Source organism: Macaca thibetana, chromosome 3 (genome assembly GCF_024542745.1).
Source record: "Macaca thibetana thibetana isolate TM-01 chromosome 3, ASM2454274v1, whole genome shotgun sequence".
NCBI classification, from domain to species: Eukaryota; Metazoa; Chordata; class Mammalia; order Primates; family Cercopithecidae; genus Macaca; species Macaca thibetana.
Window position 1 is genome coordinate 41,917,661 of NC_065580.1, and position 27,182 is coordinate 41,944,842.

Below are 27,182 nucleotides of genomic sequence, written 5' to 3' on the forward strand. Positions count from 1 at the left end.
CCTGAGGACCAGCCTGACCAACATGGAGAAACCCCATGTCTACTAAAAATACAAAAAACAGCGAGGCATGGTGGCATGCACCTGTAATCCCAGCTACTCGGGAGGCTAAGGCAGGAGAATCGCTTGAACCCAGGAGGCGGAGGTTGCAGTGAGCTGAGATCGCACCATTGCACTCCAGCCTGGGTGACAAGCGCGAGACTGTCAAAAAAAAAAAAAAAAGGATGGAGGGAAATAGAATGCATAATTCAAAATCACAATGCAAATCATAATTCAAAATCACAGTGTGATTTATAGTAGAATTTTAAGTGTGTTTTTAGAAATAGCACAGATCTGAGATTCACATCTTTGTTCTACCTCTAAATAGCTGGGTGACTAGGGATTTTCCTTTCCTTACAGAGCCCTGGTTTTCATAACCATAGAATGGGAATGATAACTTACTTTGCCTGATGGTGATAATTAGATAATGTGTGTAAACCACCTGGTGTGGAGCCTGGCACACAGTGAAGCACTCACTCAATACGTGGTTGTTACTGTTACCATGTTATAACATTTGAATACTGGAGTTGTTCTAAACTAGGAATCCTCATTGTGAGTTTCTTGCCCCCATATCCTTACTCTTATCTCAGTTACTCTTGAAAACAGGCTGCCTTGGCTTACATCCCCTTCCCTCTGCCTCTCCGATTGAGTACGCTTTTGTCCACTTCAAGGTTAAGGGTTTGAATTTCAAGTCGGCAAACCCAGTACGTAGAAGAGATGAAGGTAGCCCCAAACCGCGATTGAGCACTGAACGCACTGTGCGTTAACAGTGGATGCTGGAGACGTGAGCAAGCCCAATACTAGAGATGCTGTCTCAATTTCCTCCCAGGTTTATTGTCAGATAAAGCCTGTCATTAATCCACCACCAAGAAGTGACCATGGTACCTGCTGAAATACTTTCTGCTACAAGTAACAGATCCCAAAGGCACTAAAAAAAGGAGGAAAGTTTACTCACTTGGATCACAAAAAGTCGGGTGGTAGGGCAGGTCCAAAGTGGGCTCATTGAGCAGCTCAGCAGCATCCCCAGAACCCAGATCTTCACATCCGTCAAGTGTGCCTGCAGCTTGCTGCCTGTCGGCATTGCTGCCCTCAGGTTGCAGAGAGGCTGCTACGGAAACCAGCATCTAGAGACAGAGACAAGGTATTTCTCCTTATGTGCCTCTTTTATTTTATTATGTTATTTTTGAGACAAGGTCTCACTCTGTCACCCAGGCTGGAGTACAGTGATGTAATCATAGCTCACTGCAGCCTTGGACACCAGACTCAAGCGATCCTCCCACCTCAGCCTCCCGAGTAGCTGAGACCATAGGCATGTGCCACCACCTCTGGCTAGTTTATTTTGTAGAAACGGGGTCTCACTATGTTGCCCAGGCTGTTCTTGAACTCCTGGGATCAAGTGATCCTCCTGCCTCAGCCTCCCAAAGTGCTGGGATTACAGGCATAAGCCACTGTGCCCCAACCTCATGTGTCTCTTTTTGAGTGAAGAAACATGGCCGGGTGCAGTGGCTCACGCCTGTAATCCCAGCACTTTGGGAGGCCGAGGCAGGCAGATCACAAGGTCGAGAGATCGAGATCATCCTGGCCAACATGGTAAAACCCCATCTCTACTAAAAATATAAAAATTAGCTGGTCGTGGTGACCCATGCCTGTAGTCCCAGCTACTCGGGAGACTGAGGCAGGAGAATCACTTGAACCAGGGAGGCGAAGGCGGTAGTGAGTTGCCTGGCGACAGAGCAAGACACAGTCTCAAAAACAAAATAAATAAATGAAAAATAAAGAGTGAAGAAACATTTTTTTACAAGACTCCTAAGAGATTTCTCCTATCACAGGATTGGCCCAAACTGAACCAGCACATGGTCCAAGCTGGAAAAAAATTAGTGGCAAGACAGTGAAATTACTATCAGCGATTTAGATTACTCTGGGGTCAGGAGTCCTTTGGAACACAAGGCTGCCCAACACCTGAACGAAAACTGTTAGCAAGGAAGGGAGAAGGTTGCACAGATGATCCTGTCCGTCACCACCACATTTTTTTTAAGGATTTATAACGTTATTTTTAAGATCCAATTTTCAATTAATAAGCAAATTCTTCAATTAATTGTATAAAAATATCAGCTTTGAAGTTTATGATCTGGAAATTCAATATTAGAAAGGGAGGGCTGACCAGATGCATTGGCTCACACCTATAATCCCACCATTTTGGGAGGCTGAGATGCGAAGATTGCTTGAACTCAAGACTTACGGACCAGCCCCAGCAACATGGTGAGACCCTCATCTCTACAAAACTTTTAAAATGAGCTGGGCATGGTGGCATGCACCTGTAGTCCTAGCTATGCAGGAGGCTGAGGCAGGAGGATTGCTTATGCCCAGGAGTTCAAGGCTGCCGTGAGCTACAGTCACACCACTGCACTCCAGCCTGGGCAGCAGGGTGAGATTCTGTCTCAAAAAAGAAAGAAAGAAAGTAGAGGAGAAGCAGTAATAGTTCCTGTCATTGTTAAATCTAGGAGTATTACTTATGATTAAATAATCTAGATTTAGAAAGAATAAACTTGGAAAAATGAGCATTCACGTTTAATTCCCAAGTACGTGGTGTGGAGTGAGTTTTGTGTGGCATGCTCCAAGATCTTAGGAGGGACAGCTCCAGGACAGGTGACAGCCACGTGGGGCAGAGTGGTAGGGCCAAGATGGCACTCCCAGGGTTGTGTCTGTGGCAGAGGCCTGCCATCCAGGCCATCCTGTGAGCCTCCTACCAAACCCTCATAATATAAAGATGGGGGTGGGGCACATGGGGCAGTGTAATTCCAAAGAGGAAGTTCATTCTAAGACATCCTTTAAAGATGCCCGGGTCCCTGTAACTGGGAGAGTCAAGCTAAGCACATGCTTCCTGCTTGCTTCTCCATCCTTGCCCTCCAGGGCTGGCTCGTGTTGAGGGGGACAGATTTCAAATGTGCACCATCCACAATGGAGGTGGGGGTAAGGTGGGAAAAACACCTAGTGCCAAGGCCCAGCCTGGGGAGAGTGGGAGTGAATTCCTATTACGGAGCTTGGGCAAGTCACCTGCCTTCCCCATCCCTGGTTCCTCATCTGTAACATGGGAAGAGCAGTAGATCAAAGTTGTTGTGAGGACCATGAGCACTAATAATCTCTTCACTTGGGTGAGCAAAGGAGAAAATGGGCCAGGGCAGGATAACGCTCACCAAATTGCTTTGGGGAAAGTGCTGTTCTGCTGGCTCATGAAAACAAAGCAGAAGCTTCCCTGGAAGTTTCAGGCCCACCCGTCCCCTCTCCTCTCCACAGGCCTTGCACCCACAGAAAAGGGGTCTCTGTATTGGGAGCCAGCCGAGATGAGCCTGTCCCAGTTTCTTTGCTTCCTCTCTAAGAAGGATCAGAGCAAACCCACCCCTGTCATCTAAGCTGAATCTCCCCAAGTTACTGTCAGCCTCAGGGTCACTGACTGACTTTGCAGGACAGCCTGGCTCTGTCTTTTCCTGGCTGTGTAACTTTGGGCGAATGCTTCTACCTCTCTCAGCCTTGCTTCTCGATCATCGGCAAAATAAATACAGTAGCACAGGATTGCTGTAGTACCAATTACTATGATTGGTTTATTGAAGGATTCGGACTTAGCAGTTATTTTGTTAATCTAATTTGCATAATAGCATACATTTTTATATTATTTTATTTTAAACTGGACAGCATTAATTGGATAGTATACATGTTTCCTATAATAAAGCTCTATTTATTTAGAAAATAATTCAGTCCCTCGCTCTTCAAACTGGCCACATGCCCTGTTAAATAGTGAGGTTTCTGTTATACTGTTAGCCAGTGGGGTACACAGTTAGGCGCTATCCTTCACCTCTCTACCCACTGTCCTGCCTGCTGCAGTCAGGGCAGGTGGCTAATGTGGCTAACAAGCGACAAGCAATGCTTCAACATCTCCCAGTCACTCGCCCCGGGATCCAGCATCCTGAGAGTCACTTCTGGATTACTGGGAGGCAAGGAGAGTAGTTGTAGCATGTGTCACCTGCTCGAAGCCACCTCACTGAACTTGGCCCTATCTTTTTTGGCAGGCTGTAAAGCGGTTCTTGAAACAAGAGTGCAAATGCCATGGGGTGAGCGGCTCGTGTACTCTCAGGACATGCTGGCTGGCCATGGCCGACTTCAGGAAAACGGGCGATTATCTCTGGAGGAAGTACAATGGGGCCATCCAGGTGGTCATGAACCAGGATGGTACAGGTTTCACTGTGGCTAACGAGAGGTTTAAGAAGCCAACAAAAAATGACCTCGTGTATTTTGAGAATTCTCCAGACTACTGTATCAGGGACCGAGAGGCAGGTAAGCTCAGAAGACTTTCTTCATAGCACCTAATTCTTTCAACAATTGATAATCCACAATTTAAATGAGGTTCTGTATTTTCAGCCTGCTGTCTTTGGGTTCGAAGCTCACAATCCTCACCATTCTTATTGAAACTGCACAGGGCCGGGCGCAGTGGCTCACACCTGTAATCCCGGCACGTTGGGAGGCCGAGGTGGGCAGACTGCTTGAGCTCAGGAGTTCGAGAAAAGCCTGGGCAACGTGGTGAAACCCTGAATCTACCAAAAATGCAAAAAATTAGCTGGGCATGATGGTGCGCATCTGTGGTCCCAGCTACTCAGGAGGCTGAGGTGGGAGGATCGCTTGAGTCCAGGAGACAGAAGTTGCAGTGAGCCGAGATCACACCACTGCACTCTAGCCTGGGTGACAGAGTGAACTCCATCTCAAAAAAAGAAAAAAGAAAAGAAAAGAAACTGCACAGAGAGCTCTCCTATGCAACTGGAGAAATGGGTTGACAGTGCACAGATTCTGGAGAAATTGAAACTGCACAATGTCTGGGGCAAAAAGTCAAGATACGCAGATTAGCAAAATTCCTCAGCTTGGGCAGATTTCTAGTTAGTGGACGATGTACACTAGGGAGAGCAGCCCAGCATCTTTCATGTGATCCTGAAGCTGAGAGCAGGATACATTAAATCCCACCTCTGTGACTACGGAAAATGGTCCCAGGGCTTTAAATTTAGACTCTTCTGAAATCTGCCCTACTTCCCCTTCCCTGCTCTTTTCAATATGCTTAGAAATCGCCAAAGATAAAAAGCAAGAATTTATCCCCACTCTCTTGGCTATAGGTGGGCAGTGTATAATAAAGGCTGTGTCAGAGGCCCTTCATTTATGAAAGCCACACCATTCCCTTCCAGACGGTACCTTCTCCATCCCTCAAAGAACAGCTCTGTCAGCCTCAACACCGCAGCCATCCCACCTATCTGGTTTACACATGCTTATGCTCTACCTCTCACTCCTCCTGATCAATTCTGAGCTCCAGGTTTAGCTCATTCTTTGTAAAGATTCTAGTCCAAAATAAGAATGAGTACAAATCTAAGTTCATAGGAGGTGATGGGAGTCCACAGCCCAAGTCAATTTCTAAGACTTGGTAGAAAGCAAAGGAATTCATTATCAGAAAAAAAAAAAAAAAAATCCTCTAACTTCGAGTCTGAGTTTTTTTTTTTTTTATTTCAAAATAATTGCAGAGGCACCAAAAAAATGGTGTAGATGGCAGCCAGCTGTCAGTTAGATTGACCAAGAGGCAAGGTTACCAGGGAATGTCACAAGGAGGCCAAAGCCTTTTTTTTCCCTGAGTGGTTGAATTGCCTTCATGGCTTGATGAGCTAGTTCTTTGCAGCATTTGAGCAGGTTGCTACACGCAGCCCAGGGATTAATGACAACTGAGCAGAGGACCAGATGCTGTTCCCCACTGCATTCCTGACACACTTTGGGACCTCTAACAAGTCATCCTACCTGTCAGGTCAAAGTTATAATGAAATCACCATGAAACCTATGCTTGGATACAGGATTGTCCCAGGGGTCTGACCCCCCTCTACCGGTCACTAGCTGTTTAACCTCAGCCTCCTCACACTGAGCATGGAGATGCTGCTGTCTTGATCATTTAAGTCCTATGCATTGACTCCTGTGCGCTGGGTACTGAGCTGAGATTCTTGCACACATGGTCTTATTGTATCCTTACAGTAGGATCCTTACAGCAGCCCTATGACAACAATGTATTGAAACTTGTTACTAACCAAAAAAAAAAAAAAAAAAAAAGAAAAATGAATAAGAGGTGGCTCCTGGATGATGAACACCAACCAAGAACCACATTCACATCTTACTTTTTAAGTCAGATAAGCAACCCTAGATATCATCTTCTCCACTGTACAGATAAGAAAAGTGAATGACCCGCTCACGATCTCACTGGTAGGAGAGGGTGGATGTCTGATCCCTTGGCCTGTGCTTTGACCCTGTCATTACACACTTACCCCTGCCTGCCTCCAAGGACACATATGTGAAAAGGCCTTGGGGAGCAAAAACCTTATTTCAAATATAAGAGGACCCTCTTCCCCAGCATGTCTTTTCTGGTTCTTTGGATTGAAGCAGTTTGCACAGGGAAGCCAGCTGGTGTACCTGAGGAATATGTACTGCCTTAGGTATAACAGGTATGACATTTATTGTCAACGAAATATAGACCATATTTTTTTTTTACCCCACAGAGGTGATTCTGAATCTAATCCCTGCTGCCTCTTCAAGTTACTAAGTTATTCTTGGGTACTCTGCTTTTTCAACTCTATTAGAAAGAAATTCTGTTTCTTAATCCTGAAATAGCAGATATATCTTATAGTACCCATCACATGCCAGGGCTGCAACTGCATTCTCTCGTTGATTCTCACAGAGAGTCTATAAGGTGAGTGTGTTATTATCTCATTTTATGGGAGGAAACTGAAGCTCTGAGAGGGTAAAGATTTTCCCCAACCACTTGTGGTTGGTAAGAGGCAGAGCAGGGACTTAAACCTGAGCCTGGCTCTTTTCTTTTCTTTTCTTTTCTTTCTTTATTTATTTTAATTTTTTATTTATTTATTTTTTTGAGACAGAGTCTCACTCTGTTGGCCAGGCTGGAATGCAGTGGCACGACCTCGGCTCACCGCAACCTCCACTTCCCGGGCTCAAGCAATTCTCCTGCCTCAGCCTCCCGAGTAGCTGGGATTACAGGTGTGTGCCACCACGCCCGGCTAATTTTTGTATTTTTAGTAGAGATGGGGTTTCACCACGTTGGCCAGGCTGGTCTCGAACTCCTGACCTCAGGTAATCCACCCGCCTCAGCCTCCCAAAGTGCTGGGATTACAGGCATGAGCCACCGCACCCAGCCCTGGCTGTCTTTTCTTTCTTTCTTTTTTTCTTTTTATTTTCTTTACTTTTTTTTTTTTTTTTTTTTTTTTTTTTTGACAGAGTCTTGCTCTGTCACCACAGCTGGAGTGCAGTGGCATGATCTTGGCTCACTGCAATCTCTACCTCCCATGTTCAAGCAATTCTCCTGACTCAGCCTCTTGAGTAGCTGGGATTATGAGCATGCGCCACCACACCTGGCTAATTTTGTATTTTTAGTAGAGATGGGGTTTGTCTGTGTTGGTCAGGCTGGACTCGAACTCCCAACCTCAGGTGGTCCAGCCTCCTCAGCCTCCCAAAGTGCTGGGATTACAGGCATGAGCCACTGCACCCAGCCAGCTAACTATTTCTTAGGAGCAATCAAAGACATTGAATTGACACTTTTGAAAATCTGAGGGGCTTGTAATTGAGAAGCGCTTCAAGGCAACCTAACCGAAATGTGGGTGAAGCTTGATTCTGATTACTTTTGACCTCCCCTCTTTGTGGGCACCTCACCCCATAAAGTTCGCGCATCCTCATGCTGCCTCTTCATCACACAGGACCTACTCCCAGCCACACTCATACACACGCACACACTGGGACGTAAGTGGCACAGTGAGAAAGGTATGGGTTGTTGTTTTTATTTTTTTTATTCTCACTTGCAGGCCATGCCATCTTGGGCAAGTTAAGTAATTTTTTGGAACGTCACTTTCCTTCTCTATAAATGGAGGTAATTGCCTTGAAGAGTCAGAGAATATACACATAACGTGTGTAGCGCAGGGCCTGACTTGCAGCAGGAACGCAACAAATGTTCCCGCATCCTTCTCCAGCTAAGTCTGTCCCCATCCAGGAATAACCTGGGGTCTCCACTCTGCAATTTTTCTCATCAAACTTCACTAGCCTGTTAGCATTATTTCAGGACTTCTCTAGAGGCTGACTTGGTAACTGCTGTCAGTGAAAGCTTTGATGGCTGAAATGATTTTATTTGCAGTCAAAGAGGGTTCCTGAGGATGCTGGCCTAAAAGTGAAAGAATGACTCTCTTATACTGGGCAAGCCATGGTGGGAGATGTTTTTTGGGAGATGTTTATTTAGAGTTATCTAGTTTTCCTTAGCAAGAAATCAGGTACTCAAAAAAAAAAAAAAAAAAAAAAAAAAAAAAGGTGTGTCTCCCTGAATTTCTTCTTGCCTAATAATTAGAGAAAATTAGGAATCACAGGCTAACTAAATCACTGATTTTTCAAACTTTGAGGTGTTTAAGTTTGAAAAGCGGCGCCAGTGGACTCAGCCACTTGGGAGGCTGAGGTGGGAGGATCACTTGAGCTCAGGAGTCGGAGCCTGCAGTGAGCCACGATGATGCCACTGCAGTCTGGGCAACAGAGCAATAAAAAAAAAAAAATTAAAATGATGAGAAACAGAAAAACGTATACAATTTCAGGAACAGCTCCCTGAGATGCTGGTTCAATAGGTTGCTGAAGAGCCACTTCCTTTGGAAAAAAGTAGACCACACCTGTAGACTGCATCAGTTGCGCAAACCTAACTGATAAAACAAGCCAGTTCACCTCAGTCAACAAGCTGCCTTGCACACGATGCAGTTGCTGACTAGCAGGAGTAAAGCCAGTCACTTCCAAATACTGATTCCCTAATGATGTTCAACCTTCTCACCACCATTGCTTCCCCAGTGCCAGCAAGTAGAAGGTGCCCACTAAGTTGAAAACTATTAAGTGTGCGTGATCTTAAAACAAAAGCAATGATGGAAAGCAAAGGAAGAAGCAAAACCAAACAAAATAACCACAACAAAGCAGAGTGAGCGGTATGAGATGCAATGTCAGGAAGGGTTAATGCCGATTTTAAAAGAGAAAATGAAAAACAAGAAATTCTGTATTAATTACTTGATTTAAATTTGCCTGCAAACTTTGGACTTGTTTTGGAGCCTGGCTATCCCAGGATGCTAGCCCATTTTGAACATGCCAGAGTTCTGTTTACCAGGAAACAGGCCTTTCCTAATGCAAGAGGATTTTAGCACGGTGGGGTTGGGGTTCTCGGTGGTGTGCTTACTCAATAATGTGTACATGCTTGTGGCTCTTCAGTGCAGACTGAGAAGATGATACCCAACACCTTCATTTTGAGAAGAGAGAGGCTCCCAGATCCCACTGAGTTAAAGGCAGAAAGCCCCCTTCTTACAGGTCTCAGATTCTCTGTTACACCCCCTGCCTTTACTAACCAGAGGTTGGAGGACATTCCAGGATGACTCCATTCTTTCCAGGATGACTGACTTGCTAGAGCACATGCTACAGAAGTTTCTAGTGGAAAATGGCCAGGATAAAACCTCAACTTTATTTTTTATTTTTTAGAGATGGGGGTCTCGCTATGTTACCCAGGCTGGTTTTGAACTCCTGGCCTCAAATGATCCTCCCACCTCGGCCTCCCAAGGTGCTGGGATTATAGGCGTGAGCCACCGTGCCTGACCAAGCCTCATCTTTAAAAGGCCATTGGTTACATAACCAAGAGCAAGGCCCTCAGCAGCCATATGGGTGGAAGCGGGTTTTCTCAGATAAAACTTGCATCTTATACATCTCATACATGCGGCTAATTGCATAGGACTCCAAATATATACAATAAAAAAATTGTTAACTATCTGGACTTGTGCTTACATAATATCAAATATCCTAAATCATATTTTTAATAAAATAATCATATGATGGTCAACAGAATTCAAAAGAAATATTGCAAGGTTTGCATCAACCACTTTGGCATTTTCTTAGGCTCAGCCAAAAAGAACATTAAGTACAGTTCAAATAATTTATAAGTAATCTAGGAATCTTACTGGAAATCTGATCCAATACATTGGTTAATCAACACCAACTGAGAACCAATTTCATATTTTTTAAAGTCAGATAAGCTAAAATTTGTCTCAGACAGAAGAGAGATAAGTTAATAGAGAAAATAAGTGATATAACTTCCTTCAGAAAGCCAGCACCTGCGGCTGTGTGCTTCGTGCCTGATGCAGCGAGAAGCGAAGTAAGATGGTTGTTGAAAAGACAGAAACAGCCAGATGCGGTGGCTCATGCCTGTAATCACAGCATTTTGGGAGCCTGAGGCAGGTGGATCACTTGAGGTCAGGAGTTCTAGACTAGCCTGGCCAACATGGTGAAATCCTGTCTCTACTAAAAATACAAAACTTAGCCAGACGTGGTGGCTCATGCCTGTAATCCCAGCTACTCGGCAGACTGCACTCTAGCCTGGGCAACAAGAGTGAAACTCTTGTCTCAAAAAAAAAGAGAAAAGAAATAGTAAGCTTAAAAACCAATTAAGGAAGATATTATAATGGCAAGAACAACAGCAAAAGACATTTTCCTCTAGTCTTCAGTTGGAGAAACTGAGTGCTCTAAGGTTCAACTATAATTACTGCCCCCGTGCAGCTCAGATCTGAAGAGTACATACAACCGTGTGACGTTGTGCATGTGACATTTTGCAGGCCAAACTGGAGGCTAGATCTTGGGAGCTGGACTGTCTGGGATGAGTATCCTGGTGGTTCTATAGTTATCTGCTCTGGTCACTGCTCCAGGCATCTGTAAATCAAAGGAGCCCTTAAGGTAGAGATAGGCTCATCTCTAACTGAGGAATGCTGCTGCTCTCCTCTCTAGAGAATGCGTCTGCACCTAATCACAGGCCACTTTCACTAGTTATGATGTAAAAACCCTGACCTGGGCCAGAGGTCACCCTGAGGTCTCCTCTCTAACTGCAGGAAACAAGCCACCCTCCACCTCTTCTCCAGTCAAGTTCAAAAAACAAACAGAGCTCAGTGGTTGTTTAACTTGTTGCCTGCAAAAAACTCCAAAGCCCGGTTGACAACTCCAGGCTGTGAATGGTGTAAGCACTGAGGTATCATATTTTTCCCCCACACGAATCATGTTTGACAAACAGAACTCAGAACCCTTGGGTACCCCATCCCAATCATGGTTTTCAGAGACTGGTGTTCTCTCATGCCCAGCGGTGTGGCCTGCTTTGCAGAAGCTGACGAATGCCGGGATTGTGTCCCACCAGCTGATTAAAAACAAGGGAACATGTTTTTAATGATTAAACATGATTAAAAATATGTCAGCCAATAGCAATGGGTGGATCTTACTTAGACGCTAATATGTGAAGTTCTAACCGATACACCTTAAGTCCCTCATTTCTTCCCGGCACAAATATTCATTGAGATCCTCCTATGTGCCAGACACTCTTACAATCACTGGAAATGCAGGGTTGGGGAAACCGACTCAGTCCTTACCCTTATGGCGTCATTGACTTCACGGTCCTTGAAGCAGTAGCCAGGCACTGGGACAGAGTCTAGGTGCTGGAGAACCCTCACACTGGGGCAGTAAAGTGGTGGTGTTTAGGTTTCAGTCCTTGTTGCATTGTTCTGTTACAAGGTCTTATCTTACATATGTCATTTTGACAAGGTAAAGAATGAGTTATTCATCTCCTTCTGCTTTGAGAATTATAGAAATTCATGAATTGATATCTAAAAGGTGCTAAGATAGCTAGACCAGAAGAGAATTGTAGAAAAAAATGTTTCACTGAAGCTTATAAGCCACCATTTTCATGGGTAGTTACTGATTATGCTGTAGAATTAGTATTAATTACTATCCATTGAGCCCTCTTTTCAAACTCTTTAGCGGCGTATAGTATAATTAGCCTTTCCCTCTTCCCCAAAACACTTTAATTTCTTGACTCTATAACACCACACTCCCCTGCTTTTCCTCCTGCTCCAATAACTGGTCCTTTCTGATTTCAGTTGCCAGTTTCTCCTTCTCCAAATTTTGAAGATCTTCCAGGCTCTCTGAACCCTCTCTGCTCTCTCTCTGTACTTTCTCCCTGGTTTGGTCTCTCCATTCCTATGGTTTTAAATGCTGTCTTTGTCCTTGTCTGCCTTCTGTACCATCATCCTGTATCCAATTCCCTGCTTGACAGCTTCACCCAGATTTCATACAATTATATCAACCTGCTTCTGCTCAAAACTGGACTCCTTATTTGCCCTATCACCTGAAACTTGTTTTCCCCCAGCCCTCCTCATCTCAGAAAATGGTACTGCCACCCACTTCTGTGGTCAAGCATAAATCTGCGAGTCATTCCTTACACTCCTTCCTTGTCACCTCTATCATCCTGGGTACCACTGGGACCTCTTAAATGTGTCAAGGACCTATCTGCTTCTCCATCCTCACTACCAACCCCTAGGTCCAAACAGAGCTCGTTCTTTCATTCATAGCACGTGCCTTCCTTGTCACCTATCATCCTTGGGTACCATGTGTTTGTGACCTCCTAAAAGTCCCTGTGTCAAGGAAGCCATCCTTCCTTGTCTGCTGGGTACCACTGGGACCTCTCCATCCTCACTACCAACCCCTAGGTCCAAACAGAGCTACGTTCTTTCATTCATAGCACGTGCCACAGTGTGTATAGCCCCCCCCCCCCCCCCCCCCCCCCCCCCCCCCCCCCCCCCCCCCCCCCCCCCCCCCCCCCCCCCCCCCCCCCCCCCCCCCCCCCCCCCCCCCCCCCCCCCCCCCCCCCCCCCCCCCCCCCCCCCCCCCCCCCCCCCCCCCCCCCCCCCCCCCCCCCCCCCCCCCCCCCCCCCCCCCCCCCCCCCCCCCCCCCCCCCCCCCCCCCCCCCCCCCCCCCCCCCCCCCCCCCCCCCCCCCCCCCCCCCCCCCCCCCCCCCCCCCCCCCCCCCCCCCCCCCCCCCCCCCCCCCCCCCCCCCCCCCCCCCCCCCCCCCCCCCCCCCCCCCCCCCCCCCCCCCCCCCCCCCCCCCCCCCCCCCCCCCCCCCCCCCCCCCCCCCCCCCCCCCCCCCCCCCCCCCCCCCCCCCCCCCCCCCCCCCCCCCCCCCCCCCCCCCCCCCCCCCCCCCCCCCCCCCCCCCCCCCCCCCCCCCCCCCCCCCCCCCCCCCCCCCCCCCCCCCCCCCCCCCCCCCCCCCCCCCCCCCCCCCCCCCCCCCCCCCCCCCCCCCCCCCCCCCCCCCCCCCCCCCCCCCCCCCCCCCCCCCCCCCCCCCCCCCCCCCCCCCCCCCCCCCCCCCCCCCCCCCCCCCCCCCCCCCCCCCCCCCCCCCCCCCCCCCCCCCCCCCCCCCCCCCCCCCCCCCCCCCCCCCCCCCCCCCGTGACCCCCCCCCCCCGTTGGAGTCCCCCCCCCCCCCCCCCCCCCCCCCCCCCCCCCCCCCCCCCCCCCCCCCCCCCCCCCCCCCCCCCCCCCCCCCCCCCCCCCCCCCCCCCCCCCCCCCCCCCCCCCCCCCCCCCCCCCCCCCCCCCCCCCCCCCCCCCCCCCCCCCCCCCCCCCCCCCCCCCCCCCCCCCCCCCCCCCCCCCCCCCCCCCCCCCCCCCCCCCCCCCCCCCCCCCCCCCCCCCCCCCCCCCCCCCCCCCCCCCCCCCCCCCCCCCCCCCCCCCCCCCCCCCCCCCCCCCCCCCCCCATAGCTTGTATAAACATGTGTTTGTGACCTGCCTGTACCGTTGGAGTCCACTGAGGATCCTGTGATGGCAGGAACTATATCTGCCTTGCTCACTCATTCCCCAACTCCTAGTACACAAACATGTGTTGAAGTGAATTGAATGGCTAATTGTAAAAAACATAAAATAGTTTCATTAGATTAGCTGCATTCTTAAGTGTGTTAGTGCTGCTTCATAGCTTAAAGATAACTCGGTTCCTTTGAAGGGAATTACTAAGCACGTCTCCACCCAGCACTGATTAGCTTTTAATACACAGCCTATGAAAATTCCCATTTAAGCTTAAGTGTTCAGTGGAATTTTTCCTCATATTCAGGCACATTCATAAGGCATTTAAGGAGCTTCAGATGTTGCTTGCCTGGCTATTTCCCTGGAGATAAAAAGTCTCAAGTGAACAAATTCATCAGCAAACTATATCTCTTGCTTTTAACTGGCAGCAGAGATTCAGTTCTTTTACTCTTGGAAGGGCATTTTTCACTCACTACTATCACTGGCCTCCCTGGGTAGTTCCTAATTCTGGTACTAACCTAGCAAAAATACTTATCACATCCAATGCTCTTTGATGTTATAGGCACAATCTATAAATCTGTGTTATTTTTAAAATACAAACTTAGTAGAATTACTATATTTTTAGGATACACTAAAATGTGCCCTAAATTGAATTGACAGTGATAATCATATTGAATTGTGAATACTGAAAAAAGGATTTTTTTCTAAAAAAAAAAAAAAGACACTTTTCTTTCAGGAAAAGAAAAATGCTTATTTTCTTATTTCTAATTCTTTGACTTAGTTTGAACTACTGACAAATACTTTACCAAATAGATGTCCTTTTATCTTTGTATTTTGGAAATAGAAAGTACTCATTTTGAATTACCACTTAAATGTGTTGCAAACAAAAGGATGATGCTAAAATACTTTAAAATAACAAATTTGCTTACTTCATTTAAGCTTTCCCCATGACACCTATTTTGTACTGGTAAATCTCTTTTTTAAAGATATGTGAATTTCATATTATTAGGGAAGGAGCCCTGTGTGATGTATAAGGAGGCTTTGGTGCTACAGATTGCTGCATAGGACTATTTCTGCTGATTACCAATAGGACTAACGGGCAAATTAACGTCTCTGGGTCTCTTAAGAAATGGTTGTTCCGTCTAGCAATTTCTAAGGTTCCTTTGATACAGTAAGTGAATGAATTAATTATTAATTAAGTTTAAGTTTGCAATAACAGACCCTTAAATTGATACCACCAACTTTCTTGTCATTTTTAATTTCTATCATTTAAAAATGTGCCACATTTTTGGTATGTGTTTTCCATATACCAAGCAAGATCATTTGAATAGAGCCAAGGTTTAGCTGATCTCCTGCCACCATGGTGCCTGAAGACTGGGTGACCAGTCCCTGGAGAAATGTGCCCTCATCAGGCAAAAGGAAGGCGGATCTTAATTTTTTTTTTTTCCCGAGACGGAGTCTTGCTCTGTCACCTAGGCTGGAGTACAATGGCCCAGTCTCAGCTCACTGCAGCCTCCGCCTTCTGGGTTCAAACGATTCTCCTGCCTCAGCCTCCCGAGTAGCTGGGATTATGGGTGCCTACCACCACAGCCAGCTAATTTTTGTATTTGTAGTAGAGATGGGGTTTCACCATGTTGGCCAGGCTGGTCTTGAACTCCTGACCTCAAGTGATCTGCCCACCTTGACCTCCCAAAGTATTGATATTATAAGCATGAACCACCACACTCGGCCTTGATCTAAATTTTTAATACACGATTTTTAATGTGATATTTAATAAATCAGCACATATGTGTTGACCAGCTGAGCACTACACAGTATATAGAAGAAAGCATAAGAAGAAAGCATAAGACCCAACCCCTGTCCTTGGGGAGACAAGAGGCATGAAAAATGATCAAATATTTCCAAACAGTGCATGAGCCCTGTGGCATGACGTGCATTACAGGCCTAATGAAGGAGGATAACTGGGCTTGCAGACCGAAAGTGCTGTATAGAAAATGCTGAAGTAGGCTTGAATCTGGAAAGATGGGAACACTTCTGATGCAAGGAGTTATAGGAAAGGCCAATGCAGCAGATGAGAGTAACTTTTTGTTTTGTTTTTGTTTTGAGACAGAGTCTCACTCTTGCCCAGGCTGGAGAGCAGTGGCACGACCTTGGCTCACTGCAACCTCTGCCTCCTGGGTTTAAGTGATTCTCCTGCCTCAGCCTCCCAAGTAGCTGGGACTACAGGCACGCCACCACGCCCAGCTAATTTTTGTATTTTTAGTAGGGACAGGGTTTCACCATGTTCGCCAAAACTGTCTCAATCTCGTGGCCTTGTGATCCACCTGCCTTGGCCTCCCAAAATGCTGAGATTACAGGTGTGAGCCACCGTGCCTGGCAGAAAGTAACTCTTATGAGGAAACAGTCTACATGACTGTGACATCAGAAAGTCACCTCAGTAGGACAGTGAAGAGACACCCGTGTTAGCAGGTACAGGTGGAGGACTGTGGGAAATAGCTTTGAGTAGGCTGTGTAGTGCCAGATATGGAAAGCCTCACAGAGTCTGACCATAACAACTTTAATTCCATTATAAGATTTGCTAATTTAATGGGACATGCTTTCCTGTGCCAGTCAAACTTTCCAACTTATGAAAACACTGAATAAAATCATCTGAGATAAGTGAAGATATTGTCTTTCCTATGTAGCTTAAGCTGTGCAGTCCAAATGTGAGGAAGGGGTGAGCCTGGCCAGTGAATGAATGTGCGGTCTCTAACATTTGCTCTTTTTTTTTTTTTTTTTTTTTTTTTTTTTGAGACGGAGTCTCGCTGTGTCGCCTAGGCTGGAGTGCAGTGGCCGGATCTCAGCTCACTGCAAGCTCTGCCTCCCGGGTTTTTACGCCATTCTCCTGCCTCAGCCTCCCGAGTAGCCGGGACTACAGGCGCCCGCCACCTTGCCCGGCTAGTTTTTTTTGTATTTTTTAGTAGAGACGGGGTTTCACCGTGTTAGCCAGGATGGTCTCGAACTCCTGACCTCGTGATCCGCCCGTCTCGGCCTCCCAAAGTGCTGGGATTACAGGCTTGAGCCACCGCGCCTGGCCTAACATTTGCTCTTTAACATACTTTTGTTCCCTCAATAAATCTGTGTCATTAATGACAACGTGGTAAGTCAACCAGAGGAGAAACAGCCTATTGGATGACAGGCTTAAGTGAATCTTGCTTTATGCCCTAATAGTCAACATATGGGCCTCTGTCATCCTGGAGTGGCAGGAATTTCCAGACACAGGCCTATCCAGAGAGAGGAGTCGGGGGGAGAAGGAGATGAGGAGGAGAGGGAGAGATAGAGAGAGACAGAGAGAGGGTAGGGAGAGAAAGGGAGGGGGAGAGAGAGAGAGAGAGAGAGACAGACAGACAGCCACAGAGAGAGAGAGAGAGAGCCCTTCCTCCAGGTCCCAGAGGTGTGGGTCTGGGAACTATTAGCAAAAGCCCCTCTGTTCCTCCTCTGCTGTCAGCAAGATGCATGTTAGTGGAGACAGAAATGTTTTTACACTGGGAACCCTGACTCCATTATTAATTTTATAGCTCTAGAGATGGGATTCTCAATTCTGTAAAGTTCCCTTGGCATTGCCCCACCAAAAGTGTTACATGGTCCCAAACCGATGTGATTTAGAAACTCCAATTCTTTGTCCTTTTTTTAATCGTATGCATTTGTGAGCTCTTGTGCGAGTCGGGATGAGGACAACACATATGGGCAAGCAAAAGGTCCATCTGGCTGGGAGCAGCTCCTTCCCTACAGCACAGACATTGCCAAACCTTAGCAACTCTGCCCGGATCTTACAGACACTGCGTTTAGGACGATGATCTCACAATTGTTTGGTATAAAGATGACAGGAAGTTTTGAGTCTGCAACCTTCTGTGTCTGGGGGTTGGGCTCTGGACTTAGGCAGGCCACACATCTTGGGGACACTTCACAAATATAAAGCAAAAGGAAGTCAGAGAAATGAATTTCCAACTTGTCACTCTCCTCTTAGGTGAACTATGTAAATCAAACTGCAATAAGAAATAACATTATAAACCAATATGAATGATTTTGTAGAACAAACTTGTTAAATGTGAAGCACCCAGATATATGTTTATCCTTTTAAAGTATCAATTTTGGAGACTCTAATGATAGGACCAGTAATTGAAAATCTTTTTAAAATGTCTCTTTTGGAGTATTTTTAAGACCCAGCTACACTTGTTTTGTAGATATAGTGTGGTACAAATATTTGTCCTATAAAGATCAAGATGCTTGTTGGAAATGGCTCAGAGAATCTTCAAATGAAGTATGAAGAGTTAGGTAGATGATCTGAGCAGTTATAGTCTTGATGAGATACAAATTGATGCTATTGGCTTCCCTAAACCAGAAGGTTCTGCGTAGAGAAGGCTCAGTGTCCTCAGCCTTGGCCACATCCGTGACAGACATTAAAATCACCTTGAGGGCACGCATATTTTGGAGACGTGCATCCTGGCATTGCAAACAAATTATTCTCATTTCTCTAAAAGGTTATAGGAATCCATTAGGAATATCAATATAGGAAAAATGCAGCATGAGCAACTAACACCATGCTATCCCAGTCTTTGTTTCAGTTTCTTACATAACTTTGTGTGTTTTAATTGTCTACAGCATATCATGAGCTGGAGAAAAAGGCCCTCTCCCCAAAAAGTTACATGTCAGGACCTTTGCAAGTTACTCATTTGATAAAAGAAGAGAGTGCGGGAAAGACGCTGCCGCACCGGTCACATAATATTATAAAGCAGGCTGCTTTCTGGTGCCTGGCCAGGCACGAGGACGAGGCACTCGGCAAAGGGGCAGAATGTCACAACTGTCAAGAGCTTCAGCTCTAGAGAGGCGAGCCTGCTTGCAAATCCTGTCCTTGCCACCAGCTGCCTGTGTGATCTTGGGCAAGTTACTTAATCTTCCTGAATCTCCATTTCCTCATTTCCAAAATGGTGATAATAATAGTACCTTCCTTAGAAGCTTATGAGAATTAAATTAGGTAAGGCAGGTAAAATGCTAAGCATGGGGCTAGCTCACATAAGTGCTCCATAAATATTGGTTCCAGTTGTGAACAGAAAGAAAAGAGTGAAAAGAAGATAGAGGGAAAGGAAAAAGGAGGAATGAGAAAGAAACAACAACAACAACAACAACAACAAAAAAAAAACAAGAAAGGACGTTTTTCACTCCATTCAGCTTGGAAAATGTGAAAACTCACCCTTATGGGATTAAGGCTGATAGATGTAGCCGGGTTTGTTTCCCTGGTGGTTCCTGTTGTGGCCCAAGCAAGGGTGAGTGACTCAGTTAACAAGTTTGTAAATTATTTGAGAAAAAAGATCTAAAAGTATGTGTCCCAAAGATTTAGAACTAAACAAATAGGCAGATGGTAAAAGTCAGTGGCTCCTTTTCATTCACACACACACACACACATATAAACATATACTCTTGGTTCTTATATTTTATTTGAAACATAATGGTGATGCTTTCTGTTTTGAAAAGACCAGTGGAACAGTATGGCCCTACTGCTATTGATAATAATGAGTCTTTATTGTAATTCACTAAGGGAAAGTAATGCCAGCGATTTTGTATAGATTCTGCACTCTGGAAATGCTCTTTTCAGGGTTTTGATGAAATGGCTCTATGTTCTGCTAAAATGACAGCAAGTGTCAAAACTGCCCTTCTGCCCTACAACCTGTCATTAGATCTAATTAGATCCAAACCCCCAAACAGGGCCAATTTGTCATCCATCACGAGGCAGCCTCATCCTCCCTTCCAGCTGCAGGGACCACCCTTCCCCGCCCAGTTGGCCCATTCTCTGGTGCCCCTGATACCTCGGGGGGCCCGTCACAGTCCCAGGCTGCGACCTCACTGCTGTTCTCTCATCAGTGGCTGTCAATCCTCAAAAACCCTCTCTCATTTTCTGTCTTCTGGGCCTTCATTATGCCCTGTTTGGGCAGCTGGTAGAGAGTGGCATGTTCAGATTGTGTTTTCCAGCATTTTAGAGCTGAGCATTGAACTACTGAGACGTCTCATTGCCAAAGTCTTTGTTTCCTTTACTGAAACCACTTCTGAGTTAAGCTTTTGTCAATGGGCATAGCTTTGTCTGCTCCTGTCTCTGAGTTCGGATGGTGTTGAGGTCACTACACTGAGCGATCCTTCTGTTCAGACAGTCTGGTTCAGTTTTCTGCATCTGGGGGACAAAAGACACCATGACCATTACAGAAGGCTGAGTCAGACCACAAGCTCAAACCTCATCAGGCTGTAAGCCACTCAGGAAAGAAAGACCACCAAGTTAGATTTCAGTGAAAGATCGACAGTCTGAGTCAGGAACGAGACACTTCACCTCCTTATCCTGGCTCCCTTAAGCCCAAAGCCCTATGGCAGATAAAGAATTCTAATGCACGGCACTGTATTCCCATTGTGATAAATACAGATCAATAGAAGGGAAGAATGTTTACTGCTGCTCAGGGCATATGAACAATAACAAAAAAGTAAAACTTAAGAGTCACTTCTGGGATGCCAAGTGAGAGTACTTTTCACACCCACTTGGGGTCTCATTCACGCCCGTAGCTTCAGTTACCACCACTGCACGAAAGATTTCTATACCCGAGTCTTCATGCCCACCTCTCTCGAGTCCCAGAGAGTATTTTCAGCAAACGTTTCTACCTGAATGACCCACAGTCACAGCAAACTCAACCTGTTGAAAACTGAACTCATTATCTTTTCTTTAGGCTGGCCCCTAACCAAGTGTCCCCATGTCAGGGAATTAACAGCACCAACAGTCACTCAGGCCAGAACCTGAGAAACCCTCTTAACTTTTTTCATCCTCTCCCAGCCTCCACTCAGTCACCATGTCCCACAGGTCCTGCCTCCTCCCCTTCTCTTGACTCTAGTAACCACTCCAATTCCCACTACCACTGTCTTAATCCAGGCTACTCATGTCCTGCACAGAGTCTGTACTGGTCTCTAACTTGTCTCCTTGCCCTCACTCCAGCCCCCTCCACTTCCTTCCAGCCCCACACCCTTGGACATCCTTCTGAAACACAAATCAGATCACGTTGCCTTTTTGCGTGAAAGCCCCTGATAGCATTCTGTTGCCCTCCAGTTCAATTTTAAACCCCTTGACCATTCCGAATGCAGCTTCCCCTCACCACTCCAGCCTCATCTCCTGACACTCTCCCCTTTGAGTACTGTGTACCAGCCATAGGGAACACTCTCTTTTGCAGAGCTTTGCTCCTTTCCTGGCCTTGGCACATGCCACCATTGCTTCCTCCTCCTCTTCTTCCTTTGTCTTCTTTCTCCCCCTCCCCCTCCTCTCTCTCCTCCTCTTTCTCCTCTTCCTCTTCTCTTCCTCCTCCTCTTTGTCTTCCTCCTCCTCTTCCTCTTTCCCTTCATCTTCTTCGCCTTCTTCCTTCTCCTCCCTCCCCTTCTCTTCTTACTCTACCACCTTCTTCTTCTTATTGAAATATGAAATGCAGAAAAGTGCCCACATTCCATGTGTACAGCACAATGAATTCTCACAAATGGACACACCCACATGACCTGTGCCCAGATCAAGAACCTGAAGAGGCCCAGTATTCCAGAGGCATGTCTCACGCTCTTTTTCTCTATTCCCCAAGGGAAATCACCTCCCTGACTTTAATAGCAATGACTAGTTTTTCCCATTTCTGTACTTTATGTACATGGAAACCTAATCTGAAATGAAAACCTTATGCAGTTATCTACTGCTGCAAAACATACCACCAAAAAATGTAATGGCCTAAAACAATCTTAAAGTCCCACCTCTGCTCTCATTACCACTCTCAGCCCTACTCTCTTTTGTCCTCTTCATCACCAAGCCCCTTGAAAACTTTACCTACACTCACTGTCCCCATGTCCTCTCCTCCACCACACTCATGTATATCATCCACTGAAACTACTCTCATCAAGGGCACCAGTTACTTCCTTGGTATGCAGCCAAATTAACTTTTTTTTAGTATTTTCCTACTTGACACTCCCTCTACTCCTTAATTCCATCAAGTTCTAGTGGTTCACCCTCTTCAGCCAATCATGTATTTGTCCTGCTTGTTTCTTCACTCAATATCTCTTGCTTGGACTATTCCAACAGCCCTCCTCCCTGCCCTAAGCTGCTCTTCCAGACTTATCTCTGCAACACAGTTTTCAGAATTAAAGGTCTGGACAGGTCCACCACCCACCTTGTAATAAAAATCAAACTGTGGCATGCATAAAGACCCTTTAGGCCAGGCGTGTGACTCATGCCTGTAATCCCAGCACTTTGGTGGGGGTCGAAGCAGGAGGATCACTTGAGCCCAGGAGTTTGAGACTAACCTGGGCAACATGGCAAGACCCTGTCTCCATAGAAGATATGAAAATTAGCCGGACGTGGTGGTGTGTGCCTGTAGTCCCAGCTACTTGAGACGCTCAGGTGGGAGAATCCCTTGAGCCCAGGAGGTCGAGGCTCCAGTGAGCCATGTTTGTGCCACTGCCCTCAAGCCTGGGCGACAGAGTGAGACCCTGTCTCAGACAACAACAACAACAACAACAACAACAAAAATTTAACCTGTTGCTCCAGCCTCCCTTTCTATGCTCATTGTCTCTAATACCCTCCCTGAATCAGCAGTCTTTTGTGAACTTGCCCTCAGAATTTCTGCCGGAAGATTCTCTCTTGGATGCTGTGTACCCCATTCTTTACCTGCAAATCTTCTAGTCATCCTTTACACCTATCTCTAATGCTACCTCCTCTGTAAAACTGTGTAGTTGATGGCTTCTATTTGCTACTGTTAATACCAAGAAATATCACTATTGTAATATGTTTGGCTCATGCTCTTAGAGCATAAACTTCTCAGGGCAGGATCTTCGTTTTGTTCTCTGATATATCCCATGTTCCCAGAACTGTGCCTAGCACATAGTAGTCACTCAAGAAACACTTGCTAGATGAAGACATGTATAGTTAACATTTATTGAGCACTTATTTTATGCCAGGTGCTTTCATGCATTATCTCATTATGTTCTCACCAAAAGCTCTATGATGAAATAACTATTTTTATTCCAGTTTTGCACAGGAGGAAACTGAAGCTTAACAAGTTGAAGTAACTTGCCCAAGGCCACCCAGTTGATACATGGCAAATCTAGGATTTGAACCCTGATTGTTCAAGCTCTAAATAACCTCATTTGACCGTCTTTGAGCTCTGTGTGCTGTGGTGCTTTGCACATGACTGTACTGTGGGTTACAGTAGGTCCTTAGCAAATCAGACAACCCAAAGTAGTGGAAGTTTCTCTTTACATATTTATCTCTGCGCCTTATAGCGGGTTCACTGAGAATAGGAACTTGGTCCTATTTATTTTATTCTCCCTTGTCCCCCAAACCCCAAGCAGCTGGCACAGTGTCTTACACATGTTTGTGTTCACTAAATGTTTACTGAATGAAATAATGGGTGTGCTGTGAAGAGGCAGCATTTGGCAGTGAGTCCTTTCCGCATAATCAGTACATTTTGAGGACTGTCCTGATGGCTGCCTGGAATCCAAGCTGAGCTGCTGCCTCTTCTAACCCCATGCTTCTTCAGCACGATGCAAGCTCGGAGCCATCCCTGGCTGACCCACCCTCCACCCTGACCCCGGCCTTTTGCCATCCTTCCTGTCCTCATGAAGTTCCCCGGCCAGTCTTCCTGCTCTCCGCTGCCAATCATTCTGACCAAGCGCTGCCCCACCCTCTCCTCTTCTTGACCCCATGCCCTGCTTGAACCTTGCTGCTTCCCTGGTCATCCTGAACAGGGAGGGCAACATGACATTTCTGTAGATAATTCCAACACAGAGTGGACTGTGATAAACAGAGAGCCAGTCACGAGGCATTGTCAGAGATATCAAAAGGAAGAGATTCCTAGTTAAATGATGGAGAAACTCAAAATGGATTAAGTCACTGTCTTTTTCACCCTGATATAAATTGTTTTGTTTTGTTTTTTTAAATAAGAGTTTAGCTTCTCTAGGTTTATCAATTAGGTAGGAATGTTGATAGCAAGCAATAGTAACTGGGACAGTTTAAGCCACAAGGGGAAGCTTCTTTTAAGGATACAGAGTCTCTAGGAACTCAAGCATTAGAATGCAGCCAGGCCTCAGGGAGAAATGGAAGCAGAACTAGAAAATAGTTCAGGATCTGGGCAGCATTTCTTCCCATGTCTTGTCTTCACTGTCACTGTACATTTGCTTCATTTCTATTTTTCTGTGGACCTCCTCAAGTCTGCAGACCTCACCATGGTGTACAGCTGCCAACAGCAACTGAGTTTTTAAGTGGCAATAGTGACCATCTCTGTCAAAATCACAAATCTTCAGGGAATTTACCTGATTGGCCCAGCACAAGTCAGGTGATTGCCCCTGGTCCAATTATTGGTCACCAGTGAGCAGGGTGATGTTATACAACATGGCTGCCAGGTGCCCATCTCTGTGGGGGAGGAAGTAGAAAGGATCATGGTAAGCCCAGCACTCTCCCAAAATGTCTACTACGCTTCGTTCTGTTGACTGATAATGTGCTTATAAAAGAATTCTGAGTGCGTCCCCAAGAGTAGAGTAAATGAATAGGCTTTCTAGCTTTAAAATTATTTTTCATAAACAAATACCTAAATATGGATTGCCATTTAGCAAACATCACCATGATTAACTAAGACAATGTTCCACTGGTAATTCCTAGCAGATTTTCTATGCCAGTTTTGTTTATTGAAGGCCTGGAATCCTGGCTTCACCCAGGACCTCACACACATCTATATGTCCTGCCAGACTACAGCAGGAGAGACAGTTAATATGATAAACCTGGTGAGGCCTTTCTCCCTCCTCGGGGTCTCACAAAAATGATGCTCATTTCTCCCCTTCAGAACCAGAGTTCTATTCTGTTTCTAATAAGCCAGTGTAATCAGGTCTAGGGAGATAACACTGCCTCCCTTTGAGGGCTCCATGCCCTGACAAATTTCAAGAGAGCTAACCTTGGTCACTGCTTCCTTAATGTGGTTTGATGTAGGGAGAGGGAGCCAGGATAGATCCTTCTTTTATTTTGATCTGGCTCTGCTTGATCAAGGATCCTTAAATTCAAGCCTGGGTAAGGATAATCTGCAAAGTTTATCCAACTCAGAAGTGGGAGAGCTGGATTCAGGGTGTCCAAGGAAATCCAAAGTTTCATGTTCACCTTTTCGGGACTCGGCCCTCTCAGCACCACTGTACTCCTGCAGCTGGCATAATGGGACTGGCACACGTGGCATGGGCCCACAGAATGGGTATAACAGCCCCAGGCTGTAGGGAGAGCGGGCCAGGGCTCTGTCCTAGCGGATGGACCTCATGGCTCCTCCTCCGGAGGCATATTGGAGCCCACCCAGACCTTTTCAGTAACACTCCCTGGCTTGTCTTCCAGGCTCCCTGGGTACAGCAGGCCGTGTGTGCAACCTGACTTCCCGGGGCATGGACAGCTGCGAAGTCATGTGCTGTGGGAGAGGCTACGACACCTCCCATGTCACCCGGATGACCAAGTGTGGGTGTAAGTTCCACTGGTGCTGCGCCGTGCGCTGTCAGGACTGCCTGGAGGCCCTGGATGTGCACACATGCAAGGCCCCCAAGAACGCCGACTGGACAACCCCCACATGACCCCAGCAGATGTCACCATCCACCTTCCCTTCTGCAAGGACTACATTGGATCTGCAAGAACCCTGGACCTTCAGGTTCTTTCTGGGGGGATATTTCCTAAGGCATGTGGCCTTTGTCTCAACAGAAGCCCCTCTTCCTCTCTGGGGGCCCCAGGATGGGGGGGCCACATGCTGCACCTAAAGCCTACCCTATTCTATCCATCTCCCGGCGTTCTGGGGTCATCTCCCTTCCTGGTGAGTTCTCTTTGGAAATAGCGCGACAGGCTGTTCAACCCGGAGGGTGGTGGGCCCAGACCACTGTCTCCACCCACCTCAACTTTTCTTCTTTCTAGAGCAGTTGGCCAGGCAGAAAAAAAGAGTGGCTCAAAGGAGCTTTCTCAATGTCTTCCCACAAATGGTCCCAATTAAGAAATTCCATACTTCTCTCTGATGGGAACAGTAAAGAAAGCAGAATCAACTGCCCCTGACTTAACTTTAATTTTTGAAAAGACCAAGACTTTTGTCTGATCAAGTGGTTTTACAGCTACCACCCCTAGGGGTAATTGGTAATTGCCTGGAGAAGAATGGCTTTCAATACACTTTTAAGTTTCAAATGTGTATTTTTCAAGGCATTTATTGCCATATTAAAATCTGATGTAACGAGGTGGGGACGTGTGTGCTTTGGTACTGTGGTGTGTTGTATCTTTGTAAGAGCAAAAGCCTCAGAAAGGGATTGCTTTGCATTGCTGTCCCCTTGATAGAAAAAATCTTTAGGGAATGAGACTTCCTTCTCACTTAGAACCTGAAGGGGATTATGAGGAAGAGGAATGGTCTGGCAATATTCTGTAACTATTGGGTCAATATGGTGGAAAATAATTCAGTGGATGGAATATCAGAAATGTATCTGTACAGATCAAAAAAAAAAAAAAAAAAAAAAGGGAGAATAAAATTCCTATCTGGTGTTATGCATGTGAGCCATGGAACCTCATAACTGAAATGACTTTAAGGACGAAAATTTTGGGGATACAAGATTGGTGAACTAACATGCTGACAGAGAGGTTTCCAGAGCTAACTCACGCCTGGGGCAGCCTTACATGAAGCAGATGCCTGAAAGAAGTCGGCCACGTCCACCGTCTGCTAATGCCCATCACCCTTCAAGCCCAGTTTAAAGACCTGTCATATTTAATTGTATTTATTTGATGCTTACAAGATGATGTGATACTGTAGCCTAAAGCAAATGACACATAGCATTGCTTATAAAGTTGGTAACCCTGCTATATTATATTGCAAACAAATCGTAACTTGGAGACTATGTTTAAGGGACTCAGCTGTAATTATGGGAGTATCAGTATGCAAATAGTGGTTGGCTCCTGCCATCAGCCAAAAGATGACATTCAGGGAAAATGGAGGGGCTGCCTGCACCATTTTTTAATATTAAATGAAAGAAAGGTGAAATAACTACTTCTTGTCTTCTTGAAAAATTTGGTTCTTATTCTGTATATGATTTCCTTGCAGTGCTACATTAACAGCATATTTTATTACATGCATCTGGTATCAAATTGTTGGTGCTTCCTCATTCTCTAATACTGGACAGTAAGGTCATTTAGACTGAGACTCGTAGAAAACAACCTACTGGAGTACTTTGTCATAGTTGACATTTGCCTCCAGCCCTCTTAAAAATGACATAATTCATCCCCTTTGCCTCACTCCCAAACCCCTAACTTGTTCTCTAACTTTTCCAAAGTGACTCTTTCCTCCTTTTATCCTATGGATTCAGATGTTGGGAGCAGTAGAATGACAGTAGCTGCTCTGAACTTGGTGTGAAGAAGGCCA

At 46.4% G+C, this 27,182-nt stretch overlaps 1 protein-coding gene across 1 annotated transcript in view; it reads left to right on the top strand.

The window, feature by feature from the left end:
- WNT2 (Wnt family member 2) overlaps positions 1 to 26,908 on the top strand; it is a 48,184-nt gene extending 21,276 nt beyond the window's left edge. The window contains exons 4-5 of the mRNA XM_050785109.1: positions 4,101 to 4,365; positions 25,142 to 26,908. Coding sequence (XP_050641066.1) covers positions 4,101 to 4,365; positions 25,142 to 25,371 — 495 coding nt within the window. The 3' untranslated portion in view covers positions 25,372 to 26,908. The remainder of the gene's footprint in view (positions 1 to 4,100; positions 4,366 to 25,141) is intronic.
- Positions 26,909 to 27,182: the final 274 nt, after the last annotated feature.